The sequence below is a fragment of the Rousettus aegyptiacus genome, unplaced genomic scaffold (genome assembly GCF_014176215.1).
Source record: "Rousettus aegyptiacus isolate mRouAeg1 unplaced genomic scaffold, mRouAeg1.p scaffold_m13_p_5, whole genome shotgun sequence".
NCBI classification, from domain to species: Eukaryota; Metazoa; Chordata; class Mammalia; order Chiroptera; family Pteropodidae; genus Rousettus; species Rousettus aegyptiacus.
In genome coordinates, this window is record NW_023416308.1 from 112,234,983 (window position 1) to 112,260,035 (window position 25,053).

Below are 25,053 nucleotides of genomic sequence, written 5' to 3' on the forward strand. Positions count from 1 at the left end.
ATGGTTGCCCGGGGTTAGAGCTAGTGGGGGGAGGGAGGGAGGTGTGCTTACAAGGGCATCACACAAAGGAGATCTGTATGGGGATACAATGGTTCTCTATCCATTCAGGTGGTTACCTAAATCTACACATATGATAAAATGTCACAGAAGTATGCACACCATTGTGCCAATGTCAGTTGTGCCAATTGTGTCAAATTGTGCCAATTTCCTTCATTGCTTATAGTTATGTAAAATTCACCTTTAGTAGAGCTAGGTGAAGGGTACACAAGGACCTCTTTGTACTATTTACATAACTTCCTGAAAGCCTATAATTATTTCAAAACAAAAAGTTTTAAAAATCATTGCACAAAAAGATAACAAACAGAAAAGGTAATGTAATTAAAGCACCTAGTTCATGACAGATGCTCAATAAAAAGAAATCACTGTTCTTATTTTTTTTTTAATTTTTAGACTTTTATTAGGACAAATTTAAAATGTACAGAGAAGTGGAGAGCACAGTGTATTGAACTTCCATATACCCATCACCAGATTTTAACAATTGTTAACATTTAGCCACATTTTCTTCATCTGTTTTTATCTATCACATCAAGTCTTTTTTCCACAATGCTATTTTCACACTCAAAATTCTAGTAATTCCTTAATGTCATCTAATGCACATACTCAATTTCCCCCAATTTCTCAAAATGTTATTGTTTTTTTTTTTAGGTGAGGCAACCCTTGGTTGACCTCACAGATTGCCAGAACCTTGTCAACTTACAGTCCTTTTTTTTTTTTTTAATATTCTTTTTATGCCTACAGCACCTGGTCTTCCTAGGTGGTCTTCCATCCAAGTACTAACCAGGCCCAACCCTGCTTAGCTTCTAACACTGCTTAGCTTCTGAGATCAGACGGGATCAGGCTCGTTCAGGGTGGCATGGCCATAGACTCAAAAATGTTTTTTTTTTTTTTAATTGTGACAAGAACATTTAACATAAGATTTACCCTCTTAACATTTTTAAGTGCACCATATACTATTGGTAATTAGGCATAATGTTGTGCAGCAGCTCTCTAAAATTATTCATCCTGAATAACTGAAACTATACCCTTTGAACAGCAGCTCCTCATTTCCCCCTCCCTCCGGTATTTGGGAAATCATCGTTCTTATTGATGATAACATTATTACCATTGTTGTCTAGGAGACTGCGTCTTTTCCTCCCTGTTCTTATACCGTTGGGGATTTGAAGACCCATAAGTAGGACTCTCCAGTTGTTCCTGTTAAGATGCTTCTCGTAAAAGACAGTCTACATAGCTCCCGCCTTCTAAGGTCTCTGGAGTCCAGATGTGTCATCCGAAACGCTGACCTCTGTCAGCACGATGCTGAAGCTCTGCCCCCTCACTCTATCCTGCCATCTGTCTCCTCCCAGCCTCACAGCCTCCCAAAGGGGAGTTGTGTATTTGTAATTCACCATGGTCACTCCTCTTGGATGGGACCTCATCTCTGAGGAAGGGATACGGGGTTGTCACTCAGGATCTATCTCCCCATGTGGGCCCTGACCATTCATGAGAGGTGTGGACTCCCCTGAGATGAGCAGGACATGAGAGAATAAGAACGTCAAGGGCTTTAACAGAATGGTCGTTCTGTGACCTGGAAGAGAAAGCTGGCACAGCCTTAGTCACTGTTATCCACTATCGCCGTTCCTCACCACGTCTCCCCTCCGCTGCTGACTGTCAGGTCCAAGCCACCATCATCTTGCATTTGAGTCATTGTCATAGTTTCCTCACTGGTTTTGCCCACTTCATTCATTTTCCCCCTTCAGGCGATCTTCAGAACAGCAGCCAGAGTGATCTTATTAAGAACTAAAGTTAGGTCATGTCACTTGGCAACCTGAAACACTCCAAGGGCTTCCAAAGACCTCTAAGGCCCCACATGACTCGGCCCCCCACCGCCTTTTATCTCTCACTATTCTCCAGCTCCATCACTCTGCCGCAGCCCTGCTGGCCTCCCTTCTGTCAGTCAAACACACCAAGCTCTCTTGCTGTTCCCTCGGCCCGCCCGGAATGCTTTCTCCCCAGGTGACCGCATGCCTCGCTCCCTCGCGTCCTTCACTCCAATATCACCTTCTCAGGGATGCCTTCCTTGACCACTCTAAATATATCGCCATGGCCCCCAGATAAAATGTTTCCTCATCCTCTCCGCTTCATTTTTCCCTCCAGAACTTATCACCAGCTAACATAACATATCCTGTTTATTGATTTGCTTACTCTCTATCTCCCCCATACAGAATGTAAGCTCTAAGGTCTGGTGTTCACTGCTGTATTCCCAGCATGTACTAAGTGTTCAAAAAATCATTTGATCAATGAATACATGAATTGTCTAAGAGAAGTTTTAATGAGTGATACCATGGTTTTATTTTTTTGCTGTTTGTAGTGCCTAATGGCAGTAGGGCACGAAGAGAAATGAGTTTTAATTTGTAAAAAGGACAGCAGACCAGAGAGATATATGGAAAAGCTCACCAATCTTGAGCAGATAAATTCTAGATGGGTGAAAAAGACATCTTGATACTAGAAGCAGGCAGTAACCATCAATATTGGACTGTTCAACCATTGGCACCCAACCTTCGCTTTCAAATAATCCCCCAAACACAGGTCCCCAAGTTCTAATTCCATATTTCTGTTAACTAATTCATTTATTCAAAATATATTTATCAAACAACTCGAATGAACCAGTTAATTTGCTAGTTCCTGGACATATAGCCATGAGCAGAGCAGATAAAGACCCTGCTTCATGGAACTTTGAGTCTAGTGAGAGAGTCAGATAATAAGGAAATGAATAAGGTAACTTCAGATTCAAATAAATATTGTGAAGAAAATAAAACAGGTTGAAACGATGATGAGGAACCAAAGGTCATGAAGCCCTCTCTAAGGAAATGAAATCTGAGCTGAGTGCAGGAGGATGAGAAGGTGCCAGTCTTGCAAAGACCAGAATCAAAAAGGTTACAATCGTGAGTGTGGAAAGAAATCGATTTATCTGAGGAACAGGAAGGAGGCCAGCACGGTTGGAGTTTGAGGGCCTGGGGGAGGGGCCTGGGGGAGTCACAAGCTCCCCAAGTGGGGGGGAGTGTCCCCTGCACACAATCTGCAACAGTAGTGCCTTTCTTAGACCACGGGACACGTAGAGAAGGTGAAGACGTGTTTGGTTTTTTTCTGAGCAAAATTTCCATTTAGTACAAAAATTTGTACAGAGCCTACTGCTGTACCAGTCACTTCACTCAAAATAGAACTCGGCTTAGTATTTTCTAGACTCTAAACCCAGCGCTCCATCAGCGCGGCCCATGTCTTCTCCTCATTACCCCACCCCCCACCATACCTCTCTGTCCGGTGGAAGCTGGAAGCGGGGAGACAATCCTCCCTGGGTCCAGTGTGCAGCTGTCCCATGCACTCCCTCCTTAGCCCACCCCTCAGCAGCTGCTTTTGTCTGAAGAAGAGTAAAAGGGACTATTTAAAGAGTCAAGGGGGTTGGGGAGCAAAGGAGGCCTTGCTCGCACTCTGGATGAACAGAGGAGGCCAGAGAGGGCTGGTGACCATCCAGATGGGCCTGCAGATGGTTTTTCAGGTCTCCAGGGCTAGGCAAGTACATTGGGAAGAGAGGTGACCACAGGATGCATGCTGCTGGGGTCAGGGCAAGAGGGACGGACATGCTGTGATTGAAAGGTACCACCTGTCAGGTCTCTGTGGGAAACCCGAGCCTCCCAGGCCAAGGAGAGTGTTGTACCAACAGGGCGTAAACAATGCTCTTCTGAGACCCAAGGCTCCTGAAGTGGGGGTGGGGTGGAGTGGAAGGAGGGAGGAAGGTACAGGGGGGACAGGGACGGAGGAGCTGGGGGCTAGAGGCCTCTGGGGCTTAAAGGCAGCCCAGGAGTAAGGCCGCTCAGCTAGAAGAAGGAGACAGCTCCCAAGTCAGAAGGCAGAGGCCGCACAGGTAGGAGAAGCCCTGGGCCCCTTTCTAAGCCCCTCCCCTGCCTACCCCATCTACCAACCCCTCTCCCACCTTCCAAGGGCGGGAGCTTCCAAGCGGTGGGGCCCCACGGTTGGAGAAATCCAGGCTTTTTTCTAATTCTCTCCACTACTATGTCAACCGTCTTTAGAAGCCAGACTCAGGGACCCAGCCTTGGGGTGCTGAGAAACTTGAGATCACCTACAGAGCAGCTCACTGGTAGCCACCTTGCAGAGGACTTGACAGGAACCTGACAGGGTAGAGAGTCTCAACAGTCCAGCCAGGTAGGAAGACAGACTCCCTAAGCAGTTAAGAGTGGCCTCGCCCAGGGAGGGTCCCTGGCTGGGGCAAAGGACAGTAGAAGCCTCAGGACCACCTGAAGACAGACAAGGTGACAGTGGGTCTGGAGTTGTCAGCAGAACCATCAAATGTCATCTATATTATCTGGGGCTCGGAACTCGGGCTCCTGGGTTCCTTTCCTTTGGGTCTGCCGCCAAGAGCCGGGAGAGAGGGAGAGAGGAGCTGTCTGCAGTGCTGCCTCAGACACGAGACAGGGGTGGTACGAGGGCTTCCCGGGGAAGGAAGGAGGAAGGAAGGTGGAGAGGAACGAAGGAAGGAGAGGGCCTGCTGTGCCCTTAGAAGAGAGAGCGCTGAACTCCTGAGACATGTGTGTCTGTCCTTCCCGACCAGGGGTCCCCTCACTCTGGGCAGAAGCCTTTAAACGGACACTGGCTGAGGACCTGGTTGCAGCAGCATCTTTGGCGCAGGCTCCAGACTGGTCGTCAGGGGTTCTAGGAATGATCTGGCCATGAAATTGTCCTATGACTTTAGTCAAGGGACTTGAACGCCCCCAGCTCCAAATCCCTCATCTGTTCACCTATTCCCTAGGATTAGAGGAGGGGGGTGGGGGCGGTGGGGGGCGGGAGGGGGCGAGCGAGGTAAAGTGTGCACTGCAGCAAGAGCTGTGAGCTGCTCTAGAGTTGTTAATGCTGGGGGTGGGGGTGTTATCCTGGTTGCTGAGCGTTCTGGGTTTCTTCACTCCTTGTCTATTTATGACAAGCCTGGAGGGTGGAAAGCTGAGGTGATGAACACGCAAGATGGCCAAGGAGTGTGTGTGTGCGTGTGCGTGTGTGTGTGTGCGCGTGCGCACACCTGCCCTTCCCCTCCAACACGCCAAGCGTGTAGCACGTAGGTGAAAGAAAAGATGGTCGCAGCACTCTGCTATGTCTTAGCCAACCACGACCGCATTCTGAGGTATAGAAAGAGCTTGTTATCGACTCCCTGGCGTTCGGTTCTCTTTGCCTTGTCTCGCTAACTAAATGCCCTCACGGCTGGGTCAGGGCCTTAACCTGGCACAAGGCAGGGCAGAGGCCAACCTACGCCGTACGTGTACTGAGAGCTCCCTCCGTGCCAAGCACGCCTTGAAGTACTTCCTGTTCGCGGGCTTTCTAACCTCCCCAATCCCCGCTGCGGTGAGACTTGTTTTTACCTCCAGAAATCGAGACACTGGGAGGGCAGGTAGCTTGCTCAAGGTCACACAGTCAGTCAACTCTGGGAGCTGGGAGCCCATCGTAGGAAGCCTCCTACTGCTCCACACCGTCTTCCAAAGAAGAGCGTGGCGCAGGAAGGGATCGTGTGGGTCATTCGGACCAGCGTTTGCCATCCTCTCTTCTGCTAAACGTGGCGTTGCTCAAGGGGGTAGTAATAGTGGCTTCTCAGGAAAAATAGCAAAAAAGTAAAGGAAGCAAAAAATAATGATGATAATAATTCCTGGTCAAACACGTGTGGAGGAAAGTGAGTTAAATAAGGCTAAGCAAAGTTAAGGGTTCTCTACTATGGGGTATCTATTTAAGTGCTAACGAAGAATATTTCTAAAAGGATAAAGAGTAAGTTCTTTCTGGAACAACCTTAGCCAGAGAATAAATCCCTTCCCCCAAGCCCCTGTTAATGTCTTAGGAGACCCTAGTTTTCTACAGAACACAGTTCAGAAAACCTGATCTAGGCCAATCCTGTCATTGTCAGTGGAAACCGAAGCCCAGAGAGGCAAAGGGACTTGCTCAGGTCTTAGTGTGAGTGACTGGGAGGCAGGGGTCAAGGCCAGCTTCACGGCCTCCTGGCTCCCTGCTGATGTGCATTCCACGTCCTGGCTCATTTGCTGCCCTCTGGAAGGGGCCCAAGCGGGAGGGGTGGAGCTGGAGGCTCTGCAAATCCCGGCCTGCTTCCCAGGAAACAGTGGGAGCACCGAATCCAGGGACCCCAGGACTCTGGTCCGGGGGCAGTAGAACCCACATTAGTGGCAGGATAGAGCCACGGCCGTCATCTGCCTGTCTTCCTGCCTCTGTCCCAATTACCCAGGTGCCCTGGGTACTGTCACCCAGAACGATGGCACTGCAGAGGGCAGGAGGTATTTTTAGCCAGTGACAGGAGTGTCTACTTTTCTTTCTGCCTGAGTCATGCCCTGAACACTATTTGGGGATCATTTCTCTGTAAACAGACCCCCGAGAAGGGCAAGGGGATTCAGGAGCTGGCCCTGTCCCCCCACCCACCTGTTTTCTTAGATCCTAGAGTAGGTACAGTACTTGAACAGGAAACCCCAAGTTAGGATGTCGTAATCTCCCCGACTCCCGCCACCCGCAGGCAGTTGGGGGGTCAGGTTTCCCTGCAGAGATTAGGGAGAGAACATTTCTATTCTTCACCAACAGAAAGTCTTCCATGTCCGGGCCCACCTTTTCATAGAACCAGAGGCTGGCAGAGGATGCCCCAGGCCCAGAGACAAGCTGGCCCAGGCTTTCCCAAATTTCAGGCATTTTTCTACCACTTCCATGATTTAGCGACATCTGTACCACCTACATTCTGCTTTCCTGAATGCCTTCCTCTGAATTAACTTACGTTTAAATCCAATACATGTACTTTTATTTTTATTTTTTTATTCACTTTTCAAATTTTATTTTTTTTAACACCTGCAGCACCCAGTGCTCCTAGGTGGTCTCCCAACCAAGTATATTAACCAGGCCCGACCCTGCTTAGCTTCTGAGATGAGACGAGATTGGACACGTTCAGGGTGGCAAGGCTGTAGACCAATTCATGTGTTTTTAAACGAAACTTTATATCACTATTGGAAATGGAAACTCAGTATCATTGGCCAGAAATAGAAAGTAACAGTAAAAATAAATACGATGGAGACCAAACAGTATTACTAGACTCTGTCTTGACACTCCTGCCTGCTTTGGGCTGAGTCTGAGGCTAGCCACCTCCATTCAGAGGGGGAGAGTAGCACCTGCTCCACAGGTTTTGCTGGATGCCACTATGGCATTGTAGCCGCCTCGTCGTCTTGATCCAAGAGGCGAAATCCTTGAAAAGGCATCATGAGGCCCCAGTCACAACCTGCGGAGGACCAGGAGGTGAACGCCACCCAACCTCGCGTCGGCGGGGCCCGCACCCCACCTCTGGGGGAGCAGTGCTCTGCCCCTTCGTTTTGCCCCAAGGAAAACGGGTACTCGGGTCACATGTCCAAGTAGAGGGGACCCAGAACTGAACCGCAGGCCTCCAGCCTCTAGGCCGGTGGTGTCTGCAGGCAGGCCTTCACCTCACGCAAACACGGAGCGTGACCAGGTCGGCCTGTCTTCTCTTCCCAGAAATGGAGCAGAAGGAAGAGAAACCCTCTGAGGATGGGACCACTGTCTCCCCAACCGCAGGAACTCCGGGGTCGCTGGGAGGTGGAGCCTCCGCAGAGGAACAGGCCAAAGGCACGGCAGGGAGCCCCATCACAGAGGGGCCCCCCGATGGGGCAGGACGGCGGGAAAGAGCTCCAGCCCAGAATGGTGAGGCGGACGAATGCCAGGCAGAAGCTGATGGGTTGGGTGAAGTCGAGGGGGAGCCCCAGGCGAAGGCCGAGCCTCCAGCGGAGGACGGTCGGGGGGAAGAGACCACAGCTGCTCCTCAGGAGCTGAGCGACGGGAAAGAAGACAACAGAGCTGAACCCAAGCAGGCTGAGGGGAAAGAGGAGGCAGCGCAGGCCTCTGGGAAGCAGGAGGCTGGCACGAAAGCAGCCGAGCCCGAAGCCAGGGAGAAAGGCAAAGCGGGTGACGAGGCCAAGGCTGAGCCGAAGCGGGCCGCTGGGGAGCCGGAGACCACGGCGGCCTCTCGGGAGGAGAACCACCAGACAGAGACGCCCAAGGCCGAAGCCCAGGAGAAGGCAGGTGCCCCAGAGGCCAAGTCGGACTCCGAGGGGAGGGCTGCTCTGGAAGCCGAGGCCAAGGCCGAGCCGCAGGAGGGTGACCTGGAAGAGGCAGAGGTGAGTGAGGCGGAGCAGCGATGGGAGGGGGCCCCACCCCCTTCTGGAGTCCCCAAGCCCCCTGCTTTATTCCCTGGAGAAAGGCCAGTCTTCCTCCCACTGATATCAAGAGCCTGGGGTGGGGCGTGCAGCACTGTGGTCCCAGGCTGCCTTCTAGATCTTTCTGAAGTCCTCGCAAAGCCTTGGGCAGGCTCTTGTGTGACCACTGCTCACACAGATCACGTTTGTTCCAGAAGCCAGGTAGTCCCCGTGAAGAGCAGGATCAGGCTGTGGAGACAGTGTCGGAGGAAGGGGCAGAGGTGACCCCCAGCTCCCCCGAGGAGTGGCCCGAGAGCCCCACGGAGGAGGGCCACAGCCTCGGCCCAGGTGAGCGAGAGCCCAGGAGCCCAGGGGCTGCCGCAGGGGCCACCCGCAAGGGGCATGCAGGGAGCACGTCACTGTCGCTGGTGGCCCCACTTTCCTCCCTCCTGCTCCTTTCCTCCAGATGGGTTGGGCCCAGACACTGTAGCTTCTGGAGAGACCAGTCCTTCAGCCAGGTAATGTCCAACCGCAGGGCCCCGGCGCCAGGTCCCCCTACCACCTGCTCCCTTCTAAGTCTGCCCTCCCCTGAGCCTGGGCCTCCCCAGCACCTGACCTCTAGACGTTCCAGAATTCCTGGCATTTAGGCCCTCTCCCAGGGCAGAGCCCAAGAAACCAAAGCGACCAGAGCCAGGGGCGTGTGCGGCACACCTGGTCCACCTCTCGCTCACTCCTGAGGCCTCTCGGCATCCCTGACAGGTCTTATAGGGACCCTCATCTTGCCACTCAGCATGCTTCCAGGTTTCAGCACCATCCCTAGAGCATGGGCAGCGATGAGTTTGGACGAGGACTCTGCCTCTTACCAGCTGTGTGACCTTGGCCATGTCACTCTGCTGCTCCTCATCTGTGACCTGGGTGCAGTCACCGTGGTTCCCTCGCAGGATTATTGTGGGGCTTAAACTATGAAATGTGTGCAAAGCGCCTAGCGCAGTGCCTGGTGCCTGGTGGGCGCGAGATAAATCGAGAGCTCTATTCTTGCCATTGCCCTACTTTAGTCATTAGAAGCCTCTTCCTTTATTTTGGCCAGAAATCCACCTCCGTGTGACTTTCTTGGGGAAAGGTAACCAGTGACTATTCGCTGAGCACTCAGGCAGTCAGTCATGTGACAGACACAGCGGAGCGCTGTCCGTTCCCCGTCTTGCCCAAGCCTGAGAACCACCTGGGAGGGAGGTGTTGTCCCCATGTTATAGATGAGGAAGCCGAGGCCCAGAGAAGTGACATGGCAGCCCCGAGGTCACACAGCGAGGAAGAGGCAAAGCCAGGATTCTCACTCCGGTCAGACCTCGGACTTGTCCTAGTCCTGCCCGCACATCCCACCAGACCACGTGCTCCCCAAGTTAGATCGAGCCTCCTTGTTCCTTCGCAGCCCCCTCCTAGCGCTTGGCGCAGAGGAAGTGTGTACCCCTTGGAGGAAGTGGGTGCCCCAACTGTGCACGCCCCTTCAGACTGCGCCCCAGCCAGCCCCGCGCCCCTCCCTACGCCCTGCACTCTCCGGTCCCAGACCCTCTTACATGTCTTTAAACCTTTCCACGTAGCGAGCCTTCGCCCAGTGAGGTGCCCCAGAGTCCGGCGGAGCCCCCGCCCCCACAGGAGAAGAAGAAGGAGAAGGCGCCCGAACGCAGGGTGTCAGCCCCTGCCCGGCCCCGAGGGGCCCGTGCGCAGAACCGCAAAGCCATCGTGGACAAGTTCGGCGGGTAGGATACAGCCCTGGCTGGGCTGGGCTTTCTCCGGGAACCATGGCGGGTCTGGGGGAGGCCTGAGGGGCAGTGGTAACAGCCCAGGCCAAGGCGGGAGAGCTGACCCTGGCGCTGGGGCTCCTCCCCGAGGGGGCCTCCCAACGGCCTCCCACCTCTCTGGCCTGGGCTTCTCCGTCCCTCCCCTCACAGGGCGGCCTCGGGCCCCACGGCCCTGTTCCGGAACACTAAGGCAGCCGGCGCGGCCATCGGTAGCGTCAAGAACATGCTCTTAGAGTGGTGCCGAGCCATGACGAGAAACTACGAGGTGGGCACGGGACGGGGACCCTTCCCCAGGGCCAAAGTGCAGGGTCTGAGCAGGCGGGAGGCCCAGAGCGGGCCGAGCCCAGGCCCCGCGGCCTGAGGCTCACCGAGGCCTGCTCCGGCCTGCCCGCCTGCAGCACGTGGACATCCAGAACTTCTCCTCCAGCTGGAGCAGCGGCATGGCCTTCTGCGCCCTCATCCACAAGTTCTTCCCTGACGCCTTCGACTACGCCGGGCTGGACCCCACTGAGCGCCGACACAACTTCGCCCTGGCCTTCTCCACAGCAGAGTAAGCCGCAGCCGCAGACAGCAGGGCCGGCAGGGGCTCAGGGCGCCTAAGCCCAGCGCCTCACTCACAGCGCTTGGGGAGGGGGCTGCGGCCACACATTCAGGTAACCAATAGTGTTTGATGGCCAGTGAGTGAAACCCCCAAAATCCCTGCTCGCCATGGCCGATACTCCAAAGGGAGAGAGATCATAAACACACATGCGCGTGAAATACAGCACCGGGGGCAGGAGCCATAGAGGCAGTGCCAGCAGAGTGAGGGGCTGAGGCGGGGCAGGTCGGGTCTGCTGTTTTAGACAGGGTGGTGCAGAGAGTCAGGGTCAGGGGCAGACTCAGCCGTTTGTCGGCTGTGCGATCTTAGGCTCCTTTACCAACCGATCTGAGCCTCCACGTTCTCCTGTCCAAGTACTAACCAGGCCTGACCCTGCTCAGCCTCCGAGATCAGACAAGATCGGGCACATTCAGGGCGGGCTGGTCATAGATTGAGCCTCCATATTCTGATCATTAAAATGGTTTGAGGTTTCCTCTTTCGCAGGGCTATTGTGAGGTTTCCTCTTTCCCAGGGCTATTGTGAGAATTAAGGAAGTAACTAAGCAAGGACCCTATAACAGTGCCTAACCCGTGGCAAATGCTTCAAAATATCTTAATAGCTGTTCCTGTATTATAATGAATGATATCACAGCTGTTATGATAGCTATTATTTGCTTTGGAACCTGGAGGACATTTTATTCTCGAGATTCACATAGCTGGGTGCTCGGGTGGGGGCAGGATGGAGAAAGGGGGAGGTTCTAGAAAGGCAGGAGGGATGTGAGGAACAGTGTGGTCCAAGGAAGAACCTGAGAGGCAAAGACGAGACTTCGGTTGGCAGAGGAGGGGGAGGTTCTCTCACCAACAAAGCACCAAAACCAGCCTCGGTTGGAGACCTCCATCTCTACCCACCTGCAAGGCCCAAACACCCTGATGGCATTCAGGCCCCCAAGGAGCTCACACAGCGAGCCCCGGTTCTTCTGGCCCCAGAGAGAAGCTTCTGAGCTTTTCGGTAGAGACAGGACTGTGCAGAGGGCAACAGCCAATGAGGGTGGCTCCGGGTGCATTTCTAAAGCCCCATCACAGGGGAGAAGCCACCTGGGATGTTAGCAGCGCCTTGGCCTGGGAAGCTGAGCCCTCTGGTCCTGTCCAGGCCTGACCACCAACTCGCAGGGAGGCCTGGGGCAGCAACCTTCTCCTCTCTGGGCCTGCATGTCCCCATCAGCAAAACGTGAGGATTGAATATTGATCTGTGCTTTTCAGATGGTATTTTGTTTTTATTCAGCAGATTCCTCAAACCAAATATTAAGTGAACGCCCAACATATAAAACAGATTAAAATACATTTTTAGGTTGGGAGGGGTCCCTGGAACTCAGAGCCCGACCTCCCTTCCCAAGATGGCCCTGGAGGCATGTCTAAAGGGCCCCAGGGCACCAACAGTGCCATTTGGAAAACCACCAGGAGATCTCTCCCAGTTTCACAGGATCCTGCCTGGGGAAGGGGTGAGTGCCCCGGGGGTGGGCAGCCGAGAGGGTCAGGAGCACATGCCCTGCTCTGGGCTCAGAAACACCTTTAGTGTTGATGACGAGCCCCGGAATGGAGAGGGATTAGCTGCCAGGCGTTCTGCTAAGTGCTCTCCTTGGATCGTCCTACTCGATGCTCGTGGGGATCCTAGAGTGTGGACACGAGTGGAGAGGTTGTGTGACACCCCGGGGTCGTACAGGAGGGCTGTGGCAGAACCGGGATTTGCAAGTGGACTCCTGGTTGGGACCGAGAACTCCAAGTGAACATCGAAGGGCATGTGGCTCCACCCTGACCAGACGTCCCCGTCCCATGGGGCACTGGTCATTGTCCCGCGGCTGCCTTGCCTTGGTTCCAAGCCAGGCAGAGCCAGAAGAAGGCGGAAGGAATGGCCAGTGATAATGTCAGGCTGACAGGAGGCATCAGGCAGCAGTGAAAAGGGGAGGACACGGTGGGGACCGTGGGGCTGGAGGGTGGAGAATAGAGGTTGAGGTCTGGGTTTGAATCCTGCCTCCTGCCCAGCTCTGTGACCCTCGGCAGCTGACTTCACCTCTCTTAGGGGTTGGTGTGAAGATTAAATGTGCAAAGTAAGGGAGCCCCTGCTTTGGCCATCGCGCCCCACTGCCCATTCTAGAACTATCCTCTGATTCCTTGGAGTCCTGGCATGAGGGAGGGGAGCAGCCGGTGCTGGAGCCCCTGTGGGCTCGGTCAGCCATGCTGCTGGAGGAGTTGGACCGGCTCCGCAGGGCCAGTGGGAATGAAGCTTTTGCCTGTCCAGTGTGGAGGGACAGGGCCCGCAGGAGCCAAGATCACCGTGTTGGGTCCAGGGAGCTTGGCCTGTTCTTCGAAATCCTCCAGCCTGTGGTCCTCCCCCTTGCGCCCAGGCCAGTGCGGCTTGGGTTTCGGCCCAGCTGTCTCAGCCCCAAGAGAGGATTTCCGCCGGGGACCCTGGTTTCTCCTACTGCCAGCACCCATGGCGATCTGGCAGGCTGGGGCTGCTGGGGCCTGGCTCCAGGGCAAGGATGCCAAAGGTGGCGGGCCAGCCTGGGGTAGAGTCCCAGCTGTGTTACTCGCTTTGACCTTGGGCAAATCACCAAACCGCTGAGTCTCCAGTTCCTCTTCTGCTGGTTGAGGGCGGAGGGTAGGCGTGAATGAGACCGATCAGGCGGAAGCACTTGATAAAGTGCCCGGCACACGGCAGTGAGGCCCCAACAGTGGTTAACTCAGATGATCGGCCTTAGCGAAGCCAAGAGTGGCGGGTCGCCCCAAAGGGCAGCTGGGAAGTTAGAGAAAGAGGACTTGGGGCTAACTCCCACGCAGTTCCTCAGACACATCGAGCAGGCCTGTCTCGGGGCCTTTGCACATGCTGCTTCCACTGCCTGGGATCCTCTTTCCCCAGATTTATTCTCTTCGACCTCCCCTAAGCAACCTGTTAAAAATACCCACAATACGGGAAGGTACGCTGCCTCCCTTTCCTGCCTCATTTTTCTCCACGGCGCTTCTCCCCCGTCCGACGCGCTGTCTGTGACACGAGTTCGATGACTGTTTCCCACCACGAGAATGTCGGTGACGCGAGGGCAAGAAGTTTGGGTTTTGTTCAGCGCTCAATACTCTCAGTAAATACACGGAGACTGAGTGAAGACGGAGCCAGGGCGGCTGCAAGCCAGCCTAGGACCGGGGTTCTGTCCCTTAAGCGCTTCCTGAGGGGCCTGGCCCTCCGTGGGACAAATCCCAAATCCGGCAGCATGAGGAAGGGGCGGGTTAATGCAGAGCTGGAGACCAGAGGGTCTCGCGCCCATGTGAGAACACAGTGCAATGGAAACGGGAGCTTGGGGATCTGACTAAGCTGAGCCTGAGTTTTAAGGGTCGAGGCCTCTATTCCCTGACCTACACAGTGGGATGGTTGGCCCCGGCGACGCCCCATCTCTAACACACAGGATCCGTCCTTGTCGAGCTGCCCCCACCCTTTCCCCTAGCTCCCATGTCCTTTGCCTTTGGCTCTCTGCTCCTCACGCCGCCCCACCCCTGCCTCCCAGGAAACTGGCCGACTGTGCCCAGCTGCTGGAGGTGGATGATATGGTACGGCTGGCAGTGCCCGACTCCAAGTGCGTCTACACCTACATCCAAGAGCTGTATCGCAGCCTCGTGCAGAAGGGACTGGTGAAGACCAAGAAGAAATGAGCCGACCCAGCCCGTGGGCAGAGGTGGGCAGGACGCCCAGGTGGCCGGCCACGGCCCCGAGGCTCCCTTCTGCTCTGTGGAGACGGGAGAGTCGGGGCTCGGGCAAAGGGCAGGTGGCACTGGTCTTAGTGGCATTAAAAGTACTTTTGTAAAATCCTGTCTGGCCCCTCAGCGCTCCCTCCCTATCCCACCCAGGAAGCTCCCTTACTCAAATAAGAATAAACTCCAGCAGCTGCCAGGGTTGCTCACCTGGTACAATCCTCTCAACAACCATGGGAGGCATTTGGGAAAGGTCAATGGCCTGGGTCCTGCTGCTAACCAGCTGTGTGACCTTGGGCCAGTGAGTTAACTTCTCTGAGCCTCAGTTTACCACCGGAATGGGGATAACAGGAATTCAAACCTCATGAAGATGTTGCGAGGGTTAAATGAGATCACGAAAAGAAAAAAACCTTACCTGGCACCTGTCACATAAGTATTCAATAAGTGGTGGCCAAAAGTAAAAACAAATCTTACATTGCGAGCCATCGCTGGCACTTCTCCCAATTCTCTTCCCTCTTTCCACACTCCTCCCAGATTAGGGAGAGTTCCAAGGCAGGGGCTGGAATCGAAAACTCCCTAGAAATCTCACTCAAAGTGGGCTCGTTGGGCCTACGCTGATTTCTTTGGCTCAAAGATACTCTACATTCTGTCTCTTAAAAGCAGGTACTTTTCCAGTAGCCTAGAACCGCTGCACCCAGAAAGTTCTTCCTTTGAGTTAAGTTAATCCCTCCAACTCTGGCTGAAGTTCTGGCTTGTTTTATATTTTTCCATTGCCCGTTAGAGATGAACCGCTGAGCTGATGATAATGTCCTGCTAACAATCCTGTCTGGCTTTATCAGCCGCTCGGAGAATGTGTGCTGATGTGAACAGGCCATGAAAAACACAAAAACGAAAACCAGCCAGCTTGGTACTGCAGCAGGTGTGGACTCTGCCCTGACGGGCAGAGTGGACCTGGCAACGCACTGAAGCAATCCACTGTGCCTCTGTTGCCTCATCTACAAAATGGGGACATTACCCTTCCGGATGCGTTAACGGTCCCTCTGGCCGGGATGGCCTAGTCCCTCGTGGCCCCACGATGTCTGGGGTTACATGAGGCTTGAGGCCATCAGTTCATGGGAAGCAGGGTCACACCTTTTATTAGGTGGCTGCTAAGTCCCCGACCTTCTCCTCTCCTGATGAAATCACTCCATTCGTTCAGTGAGCACTGAGCCAGATTCCACAATTCATTTGTGACTTTATTTAATTTATTATTATTATTATTATTATTATTATTATTATTATTTTATTTTTATTTTTTTTACACCTATAGCACCTGGTCTTCTTAGGTGGTCTCCTATCCACGTACTAACCAGGCCTGACCCTGCTTAGCTTCCGAGATCAGATGAGATCGGGCACACTTGGGGTGACATGGCCGTAGACATCTGTGACTTTAATGGCTGCACAGACACATGGTTTCCATGACTCCCCCTGGATGGGACACTCCCTCTAGCCTGAAGCTTGGTCCCCAGTAAGGAGCAGCCCAATGAGGCTGCAAGTGGCTTTGAAACCATGTAGTCAGATGTCTAGGATAGATATCATATTCACCACTTAGTGATTCATCTGTGGAACAGAAAGGTTCAGCACCTAAACTATAGGTCTATCAGCAGCCTGGCCGATTTCAATCATACAATCAACCAAGTGCCCAATCATAAGTGACTCCCTCCGTATGTCTCACCTCTCACCCTTACTCCCCACCTCCCACCCCTCCCCCCTGATGCCTGGGGCCCAGGGAGATTCCGGTTGGCTGCCGGGCTCATTTCCTGTGAGCTGGCCTGGAAGGTGACCTGCATCTCTAAGATGGAACAACTAGTGAGACCAGGGTCCCCATGTCAGAGAGTACTGGAGAGCCGGCCTGTGACTCTGCAAACCTAAACTGCCTGACTCTGGCTCAGAGAGAGGGCGCGGGAAAGCACACCTGTGGCCAGGTGAACCTGGGACTGAGTCCATACACACTACATGCACAACCTAAGAAGGAAAAAAATGAGCAGGGAATGGGCCACGAACGGGCTCTGGGCCCCAGTCCATGTGTGTGTGTCCGTCACGCGCAGAGGGTCGGGAGCAGAGTTAGGAGGGCCGGTTCTCTCCAAACTTGAGGGTGAACTCTTCGGCCTCCCTGTAGAATAGCTCCGGGTCCTGATACTGCTCCAGCTCCGGTCTATTCACCAGCATGCACAGGTCCTCCAAGACTGGGGAGAGGCCAGATCAGCCCATCAGCACGGACAGAGAAACCCCGGGGAAGGAGGCAGTGGCTGCTCACTCCCGGACCCCCCCGCACCTCCGCGCACACTCCTTGGGGGACCCCCCCAAGGAGATTCCATAGTTCGGGATGACTCTCCAACCAAATCAAATGCCCTCACATTCCTGGCTGATGATGCCCAAAGCCCTGACTGGTTCCATCAGTGGTTTTCAAACTACGTTCTGTGGCTTCAGAGGCACCTCTGCAGGAGGGGTCAGTGGGATGAATGGGGTGTCTGGGTCCCCCTCCCCTTCTAACAATAACCAAGCCATTTTCCTCTGTTTGGTATTAGGATTCCGAATAGAATTTTATTTGGAGACAAAGAGTTCTGAGGCTAAAGACTGGACACCCCTACTGACCCGTGGCTCTGATCTTTTGCAGATGCCCTTGGCCCATGGCTCTGAGCTTTCGCAGATGCCCTGGGGAATGAGTGAGGCAGTGACCTGTTGCCCCGGGCACGTGTGCACATGCACGAACATGCAGTTCTGAGCTAAGAACGTTCCCAGAGCCCCTGAAGCTCATCCAAGGGCCACTCTGCCAGTCCCCCCAGGAGCCCCGTTCCCGGGATAAGACCTCCCGAGTGGGCCCTGAGGCAGAATCACACACAGCGATTACACCCAAAGGCTCAAAGGGACATGCTGTCCAACAAGGTGGCTGCTAGCCACGCGTGTATCTAAATTTAAATTAATTCAAATGAACTACAATTAGAAATTCATTTCCTCAGTCTCATTAGCCACATGTCAAGGGGTCGAGAGCCACATGTGCCAGTGACCATGGAATTGGACCATCGCGGCAGACAGTTCTGCCCGACGGGCTGCTCTAGAGTCAGCCAAGCCTGACTTCGCATCCCGGCTGCGCCACCTGAAACCCGTATGACCTTCGGCAAGTGCTTCACCTCTCCTTTGCCTGAGTGTCCTCATCTCTGAAACGGAGCTAACGAGAGCACCGTTCCGTGGGGTTGCTGGAGGGATTAAGCAAAACCGGTGTGTGAAGCTCTTCGCACAGTGCCAAACGCGCTAAATTAAGTGATGTGCGTTATCATTTTGGGGCCAATCCCCTCAACTGTCTGTTGTGTAGGGCACTGAGCCCTGGGAAGGAGCGAATCCTTCACTGAGGTCCACGGATAGGGCAGTGGGCATTCCCATCCCAAGCCCTTCCCTCTGCACTACAGCCCAGCTGCTTCTCTCGCTCATGAACCTGACAATGTTGCTGTCATACCTGCCTAGGTGTAAGAACAGGGGCAGGAACAGGTCAGCCAGCCTAGGATCTCAGGAGGCATCCCTTCTATCCGACAACAGCCTCAGCTGAGAGCCGTAATTTTTCATCTCCTCTCTTTTGGGCTTCTCTAACTCAAAATCAGCCCGTAAGCCCCACCTGGCCTTCAGGCACCGCCCAGCCTCACCTTGGTAGGTCTTGGTGTTAGGCTTCCAGTTCTCCTTGCTGATGATGGCCAGGCAAACCCGGCCGCTGCTGTCCACGTTGGGGTGGTAGATCTTGGTCGTGAACGTCACCTTGGGCGGCATGAAGGGATACTCCTCGGGGAAGGTGATGAGCAGGTTGAAGGCCCTGAGGTTGTAGGGCGGCTTTTCCTGTGCACCAGAAGAGGTTGCTCTGGAAAGATGGTTTTCCTCCTCGGCCTCAGTCTGGTTCCCACCCCCACCCCAGGGTCCTAGGCATCCTCCGTTCCACGCTTAGGAAGAATCATGAACAGGGACAGAGGGTTGGGAGTGGGGGGAAATGAGCATTTGTCAACTGATCTACGGTTTAGTGGAAGAGTGGAATCACAAAGAATACTGGCCTGGGGAGGGAGGTCACAAAAGTCGGATCCTGTGTGACCATGGGCCGGCACCTCCCATCTCTAGGCCTCAGTTTCCTCATTTGAAAAATGGGTAAAGTCTGACTAGATGAGTTTTAAGGGCCATCTCAGCTTCCCCCCACCTCCGCCCCAGCTTTATTAAAAAATACATAACATCTATCACTGTATCAGTTTAAGGCGTACGGAGTGATGGTTTGATTTACATGTATTATGAGATGATGACCGTGACAGGGTCAGCAAACACCCGTCTTCACAGACAGATACGATAAAAGGAAAGGAAAAAGGGGGAAAAAATGTCTTCCCGTGACAAGAACTCTCTGACAACTTTCCTACGTATCGTACAGCAGGGTGACCTGCAGTCCCCAGCCCGGGCACCGCGTCCCTGGCGGTTACTTATCTTACAACTGGACGTTCATATCTTTTAACCGCCTTGCTCAGTCCCCCCACTCCCAACCCTCTGCCTCTGGTAACCACGAGATGTCTTTTTCCAGCAGTTTTTTGTTTTGGGTGTCTTTTTTTTTTTTTTTTTTCTTTTTAGATTTCACATATAAGAGAGATCATATGGTATCTGCCTTTCTCAGTTTGCTTTCAAGGTCCACTCCTATTGTCACAAATGGTCATCTCGGCTTTAAAGTTTTGCTGAGAGTTATGGAAGAGGAGCTGTTTTGGAGCTGTTGGCAACTGCAAGAGAACCTAATCATTACAGGTGAGGAAAGCGAGAAAGTGAAGAAATCAGAAGAACTCAGAGCGTTGGGGGTGTAAAATGGTGCGGCCGCTGTGGAAAATCGTAAGACGGTTCCTCAGGAAATTAAACACAGAATTACTATATGATCCAGCGATTCCGCTACTGGGTAGACAGCACGAATAATCAAAAGCAGAGACTCACACAGGGATTTTCACACCTGTGTTCACAGCAGCACAATTCACAATAGCCAAAAGGTGGACACAACACAAATGTCCATTGATGAATGACCAAATAAGCAAAATGCGGCCTATACATACAGCAGAATATTATTCAGCTTTAAATAGGAACGAAACTCCGACACGTGCCACAACATGAACTTGGAAGACATTACGCCAAGTGGAATAAGTGGACGAAAAGGGATAAGTTTTGTATGACCGCACTTATGGGAGGTACCTAGAACAGTCAAATTCACAGACATAAAACAGAAAGGTAGTTACCAGAGGCTGGGGAGAAGGGGGAATGGGGGGTTAGTGTGTAATGGGTATAGTTTCAGTTTGGGAAAATGAAAAAGCCCTGGAGATGAGCGCTAGTAATGCCTGCATAACGACGCGAATGTACTTAGTGCCTCTGAACTGTCCATTTGAAAACAGTTAAGGTGGTAAATACTGTTACGTGTCTTCTACCATGATTTAAACAAATAAAGAACCCAGGGGCTGGAGTGACCAAGGGTTGGGAGCTGTCGGGATCAGGTAGGAAACCCTCCAGGTTTTGGGCAACCTGAAGATTTTCTTGAGGACCTACTCTGTGCTGGGCATGACACACAGTGGCCCATGTTGCAGAGTGTCGGAGTTACATGGACTCTGGAGCCAGCCTGCATGGGTGTGATTCTAGGCCCTGCCACTCCCTAGCTGTGCAACCGCAGGCCAGTAACCTAACCTCTCTGTACTTTCGTATGGCAATAATAACAGACTTCTTCATAGGACTTACGTGTGGATCAAATGAGTTACTTTATGCTAAGAACGGGGCCTGGGACATGCCCCAGGCTACGTATACATCAGCTATTACAATGGAAAGTATTATGAAAACTCACAATTATCGGCATCTCCATGTTCAGACTGAGGAAACTCAAGTTCAATGTACGCAGCTAACGTGCCCAGGGTCGCAGTGGCAGTGCCAGGATGGGAAGCCAGTGCTGTCAACTTTACGTCTCTACACGTGAGCACCACTCTCCATTCTTAGGGAGGAACCTCAGAAACTGGGTGACCCCAACATGGAGCACAGGGGCCTCCAGGCTGGTTCCAAAGCCTCAGACTCTTTCAAAACCTTCGTCATTGAGAAAACGGACAGGATGACATATGTATTTAAGCACAGAGGCAAGGATTTAAGAGCGGTCCTCTACCTCACCAGAAAGGCAAAAGAGAAGTCATAGTGGACTTGGATGTGTCTAAAACAGGAGATGAGGCAACTGCAAGGGAGATAAAGAAAATGTCTCAGCTTCATGTCCTCGATAGCAAGGGACTGGGACCTGGACAGCAGAGACAAGGCCAAGGGTTGGCCTCTTATCTGCAAGCTTTGGAATCTGAACAGCACTACTCCAGTATAACTAAGCAGTAACGTCGTGGGAAAACCTCTCCTAAATAAAACATTCTCGGTTCCGTTTGCTCATTTTTTGTGTCCATTTTCCCTGACCCCCTTCAGGATATTGCATGAAATATGCTTTATTTCGACAACCTTTTACTGAGGTCTCTCGTGTTCAATGTGTTAGCTTCACCGACGGTCTTGACATATAACAAATGTCTGGATAACACGCTGAGGTTGGCAAAATTTCGGAAACTAATCTTTACCCTCTATCAACTATGAGAAACAGGGAGATTATCTCTATCCCTTGATAAAGATCCAAGAGATTTTTTTTTTTTTTTTTTTTTTTTTTTGTCTGCTGAATCTTCTGTGGTGGGCTACCGGTTTGAGAAGGGGGTCTCCAACCCAGTCCAAAAGTCGTTTAGCTTTTTCATCAGTCAACTTCAGCCTCAGAAACAATCAATCCAGAGAGAGACTCCCTCTGCCAATGACAGGGGCAGTAAAAAAAAAAAGGGCTCTAAGGCAGGGAGAATTCTTGTGCAGTCCTAACCCTCCCTGCCCAGGCTCCTGGCCTCAGTCCCTTCGACCTAAGGTCATGATCCCGGGGACACTCACGGGCAGGAGGACTGCATGCCACACCAGGACGTTGTTGTCCTCGCAGGACAGTTTCCACAGGTACGGGGGGAGCTCGTTCTGAAGTCTCTCCAGCTCCTGCAGGAGGCACAGCAAGGGGACAGGTGACTAGTCTCTGACTTCCGCTGCACAGGCTGTCCCAAGTCCCGAACAGCACACCCTGGGGGACGGAAGCCTGCAAAGTCAGAGCCCCCATTTATCGAGCACTTCGTTTGTGTCAGGTGTGGCGCCAAGTGCTTTCAGTGACTTCCCCAGCATTAGCCTCGGCACCACCCTGTACGTGCTAGGTGGAGGGCAATGAAGGTCACTGCTTCACGGCGTCACAACTTAGAAGTCGATTTTCCTTGGAGCCTTCTGAAACCAAGGCACTTAACCTCTGTCCTCTAGTCCTTTTCCTAGAGAGTCACAAGGTCCTGATACCCGCCCTCCCTCCCTTCCTCCCATAGGCTCCACTGAGTGTCCAGCATGACAACGCCATGATAGGGCCCATGGCATCAGAGACATCGCCCTGTGCCTGTCAGACTGCTCCAGCCCAGGGCTGGGGAAGGGGGATGACTCAGATGGACCACAGCAAAGCAAAACTCTATACACCAAGCAGAGAAACAAGGGGATAAGAGTGACCGGCATTCCCAATCACCGAGACATCACTAAATTCTCCCAGCAGCCCTTTCATGAGCATCCTCTACGGACACCTGACTAAGGCAGAGCCCAGCTCTCAAGAACTTCTTTGGAATAATGGCAGAAGGAGGAATGTGATTATGTGGACAATGTGTGGAGACAGAATGGGGAAGGAAAGGAGAGGGCGGCAGGAAGGCTTCACAGAGGGTGATGGTGGGCTCGGCCACGTAGAATAAAGGAGCTCGCTGTGCAGAGAAGGGGGAGGCAGCAAGGCAAAGGGCCCCGTCAGAGCAACTGTGTATGGTGGGTCCCACGCGAGGTTAGTAGTTATTACAGGAAAAGGGTTCCATGGTCGAGTACATTGAGAAGCACTAGGTTGAACAGACTTCTTGTCTGCAGGACTTCCCAAAGCCTTTAAATGCTTTTGTGTATCGTCAGTCTTTAAGATGTGCGGCCAGGGCATGTGGCACTTCCCAAACGTATCTGACCAAGGAGCCCTTTCAAGGTCCATCCTGTGGGACAACAGACTTTTTTTGAGGGGCGGGGGGGGGAGGGAGGGTGGGAACAATTACAATATTAAAGATTAGAAGACATTCAAGGGCAGGTCACATGCTCTGAAACACTGAAGGCGTAAACCAGTGGTTCTCTACTTAGGGCAATTAGGGGATACTTGGCAATGTCTAGAATCATTTTGGGGTGTCACCATGGGGGAGTGCCACTAGTTATCTAGTGGGCAGAGGCCAAGGATGCTGATAAACAAATTATTAGGCCCAGAATGCCAATGGTGACGAGGCTGAGAAGCACTGGTGGAAATGAAGGCAGAGAGAAAACTTCCCACAGCCCGTCCACGGATGGGGAGGGTCTAACACTGTGGACCACCGAAATGTTCTCTACGCCCCACATGTAAACACGCCCGTCCCCCACTCCCTAGCTTTCTGCCCATACTCCGTGTCTGTCCATACTAATAATTGCTTCTAGAGCCTTCTGCCCAAAGTCTACTCTCTGACTTTCATTTATCTTTTATTTTTTCCCCCAGTTACCGTTAACATTGACTGTTATATTAGTTTTGGGTGTACAGCATAGTGGGTAGACACTACCCTCAAACTAGAAGCATCTGCTACTTCGAGTCCTAGTTCCAATATCAACTGTGTCTCTTTGGCAAGAACGAAGGTCAAGGCCGAAGAGAGAAGCCGTGGGATGGATGTTTTCCGGCTTCGCTGTAACCGGAAACACTTGGACTGTCATCAAAAGTCCCGCTGAGTTCTGCCAAAACTTTCCCAAAGTCTGAGGATGTCGAAACCCGAGTGAGGAAACACAGCTCTTCACCGATGCCTGTGAGGAAATCACTCGACTCAGAGGAACAGAAAATGAAAGTAGAGAGGCCACTCGAAATAACCTGCTGGGTGGAGCTCTACTGACCTGCGCTCAAATCCCAGCCCCCTCACTCCCGACTGGGTGACCCTGACATCTGAGTCATTATCTCTGAGCCTCAACTTCCTCATCTGTAAGGTGAGGGTATATGACTTATCTCACAGGGTTGCTGAGAGAATAAAATAAAATAACTAATATAAACTGCTTGGCACTTAATAGTGCCAATGGGCTAAACACCAAACACCAGCTCCTAGCTCTTTCCCATTTGGCTGGAAAGACCGTCTGTCCCGTCTGGGTGCCAGCCTCCTTGCTGCACCTGCTCTGGGTGCCCCCATCTGGGACCATCTTCATCTCAGAGGCTGAGGGTAGTAGGCACCCCCTTCTATTCCCCTCAAGACTGCACCCCACTCTGTACATTGTAGGGGAACTTCTGAGCTACTCCAAGTCTGGGAGGTGTCACACCCACCTCACCAGGATTGCTCTTCCTTCCCCATCTACTCCCGTCTCCATCTCCCGGCTGTTCTCCAGTCCTGCAAACACTCTGGGTTTTCCCTCCTCCCTGGGGGGAAACTGGTCCCTCCCTATCTTTCCGGGCTGCATTTCAAATTGTTTTTAATTGGAAAGAAAGCTCGCTGAGGGCAGGATTTTTGCTCCTCTCTGCCTCCCCAACTCCTAGAGCAGGAGGCAGCACACGACAGGAATTTAACACCTGTAGAACGAATGAACGCACGCCACCTACTCTAGGACGCCTTCCAGGTCCTCCTCGGCAGCGTTTCCTCCCAAGAATACCCAGGGAACTTTGCTCGCGACTCCTACTCAGCAGCATCCCAGACTTCTCGCGACTCTAGTTAGGCAGGTACCAAATTAGGGGGCGGGTCCTGAGCTATTCCGAGGCCAGGACCGTGTCCTAATTATGTCAGTTCAGAACCATCCCACCCCGCCCCCCAAGCAGAGAACCCGGTTCCTGGGACCCTTGGGCAACCTGAGACGCAAACAATTGTTATCACAAGTTTCTGGCAGATGAAAAGAAACTGAAACCAGTTTGGGAGAAGCCGGCTCATCCTCATCTCCTGCACAGCTTAGGGAGCCTGCGACATCCCCGCCGGATATGCCCCTGCCCCCCAAAACTCTCGCTCTGGCCCCTATGGAAGAACCACTCTTCCTCTAGGAGTGGACCGTGATAACAGGGTTCAGGCCGCCCCGAAACTGGGACAAACAAATGCACAGCGAGAGCCCGGGGGAAGGAAGGATGGAGAAGGGAGTGAGGAGGGCGAGGGGATCCGTGAGAAAGGGGTCACCTCCGCAGAGTTACCTTCGCCACTCGCTTGCTCGCCGTCATCTCGGGATGGAGTGTGGACTCTGGCGACTCCAGCGAGATTATGCGCTGGCCGGCGGCCTGGTGGCGCCCCGCCCCGGGGGCCTCCGGGAGCCCCGCCCGCGCTCCGCTCACCGGCGCGCCCTTGACCGTGTGGACCTGCTCCTTGCCTCCTCCGCTGACCTGGGAAGCCGTCGAGGGCAGGAGCCTCCCGGGCCCCACCGGCGCAGTGGACAGGGATACCCGGAACTCGCGCTCTTTGTGGGGGAACCCGGCGGGCCCGGGAGCGCGCGTCGTGGCGGGATCCCAGTATCCCACTGGGGGGCGCCGTGCACCAGGCTACGAGCGCTCGCAGGCTGGAGGCTGG

General features: G+C 53.1%; 2 protein-coding genes and 2 pseudogenes across 3 annotated transcripts; 1 reads left to right on the top strand and 3 right to left on the bottom strand.

Annotated features, from left to right (window-relative positions):
* Positions 1 to 789: 789 nt before the first annotated feature.
* Positions 790 to 925, bottom strand: LOC118603195 (annotated as a pseudogene).
* A 6,620-nt stretch (positions 926 to 7,545) lies between these two features.
* On the top strand, positions 7,546 to 14,505 carry SMTNL1 (smoothelin like 1). Its single transcript, XM_036221256.1, has 7 exons — positions 7,546 to 8,315; positions 8,501 to 8,633; positions 8,752 to 8,803; positions 9,881 to 10,039; positions 10,232 to 10,346; positions 10,480 to 10,631; positions 14,212 to 14,505. Exons 1-7 carry the CDS (start codon positions 7,611 to 7,613, stop codon positions 14,354 to 14,356), a joined length of 1,461 nt encoding a protein of 486 aa, XP_036077149.1. The 5' UTR covers positions 7,546 to 7,610; the 3' UTR covers positions 14,357 to 14,505.
* A 1,190-nt stretch (positions 14,506 to 15,695) lies between these two features.
* Positions 15,696 to 15,814, bottom strand: LOC118603732 (annotated as a pseudogene).
* A 1,144-nt stretch (positions 15,815 to 16,958) lies between these two features.
* UBE2L6 (ubiquitin conjugating enzyme E2 L6) lies at positions 16,959 to 25,053 on the bottom strand. 2 transcript variants are annotated; one of them, XM_036221257.1, is made up of 4 exons: positions 24,684 to 25,053; positions 21,365 to 21,460; positions 18,073 to 18,259; positions 16,959 to 17,631 (listed from the first exon to the last, which is right to left on the bottom strand). In XM_036221257.1, exons 1-4 carry the CDS (start codon positions 24,708 to 24,710, stop codon positions 17,411 to 17,413), a joined length of 531 nt encoding a protein of 176 aa, XP_036077150.1. In that variant the 5' UTR covers positions 24,711 to 25,053; the 3' UTR covers positions 16,959 to 17,410. The 2 variants fall into 2 exon arrangements, with proteins under 2 accessions (XP_036077150.1, XP_036077151.1); XM_036221258.1 differs by lacking the exon at positions 24,684 to 25,053 and having other exon boundaries at positions 18,073 to 18,281; positions 21,365 to 24,676.

Excerpts from the sequence above, each read along its gene's own strand:
- SMTNL1 (XM_036221256.1), top strand. The coding sequence starts at position 7,611 with ATGGAGCAGAAGGAAGAGAAACCCTCTGAGGATGGGACCACTGTCTCC. Across the intron at positions 8,316-8,500 it reads GGGCCCCACCCCCTTCTGGA|AAGCCAGGTAGTCCCCGTGA; the intron begins GTCCCCAAGCCC and ends CGTTTGTTCCAG. Across the intron at positions 10,040-10,231 it reads ATCGTGGACAAGTTCGGCGG|GGCGGCCTCGGGCCCCACGG; the intron begins GTAGGATACAGC and ends CTCCCCTCACAG.
- UBE2L6 (XM_036221257.1), bottom strand. The coding sequence starts at position 24,710 with ATGACGGCGAGCAAGCGAGTGGCGAAG. Across the intron at positions 21,461-24,683 it reads CGAGCAAGCGAGTGGCGAAG|GAGCTGGAGAGACTTCAGAA; the intron begins GTAACTCTGCGG and ends TGCCTCCTGCAG. Across the intron at positions 18,260-21,364 it reads GGCATGCAGTCCTCCTGCCC|GAAAAGCCGCCCTACAACCT; the intron begins GTGAGTGTCCCC and ends TCTGGTGCACAG.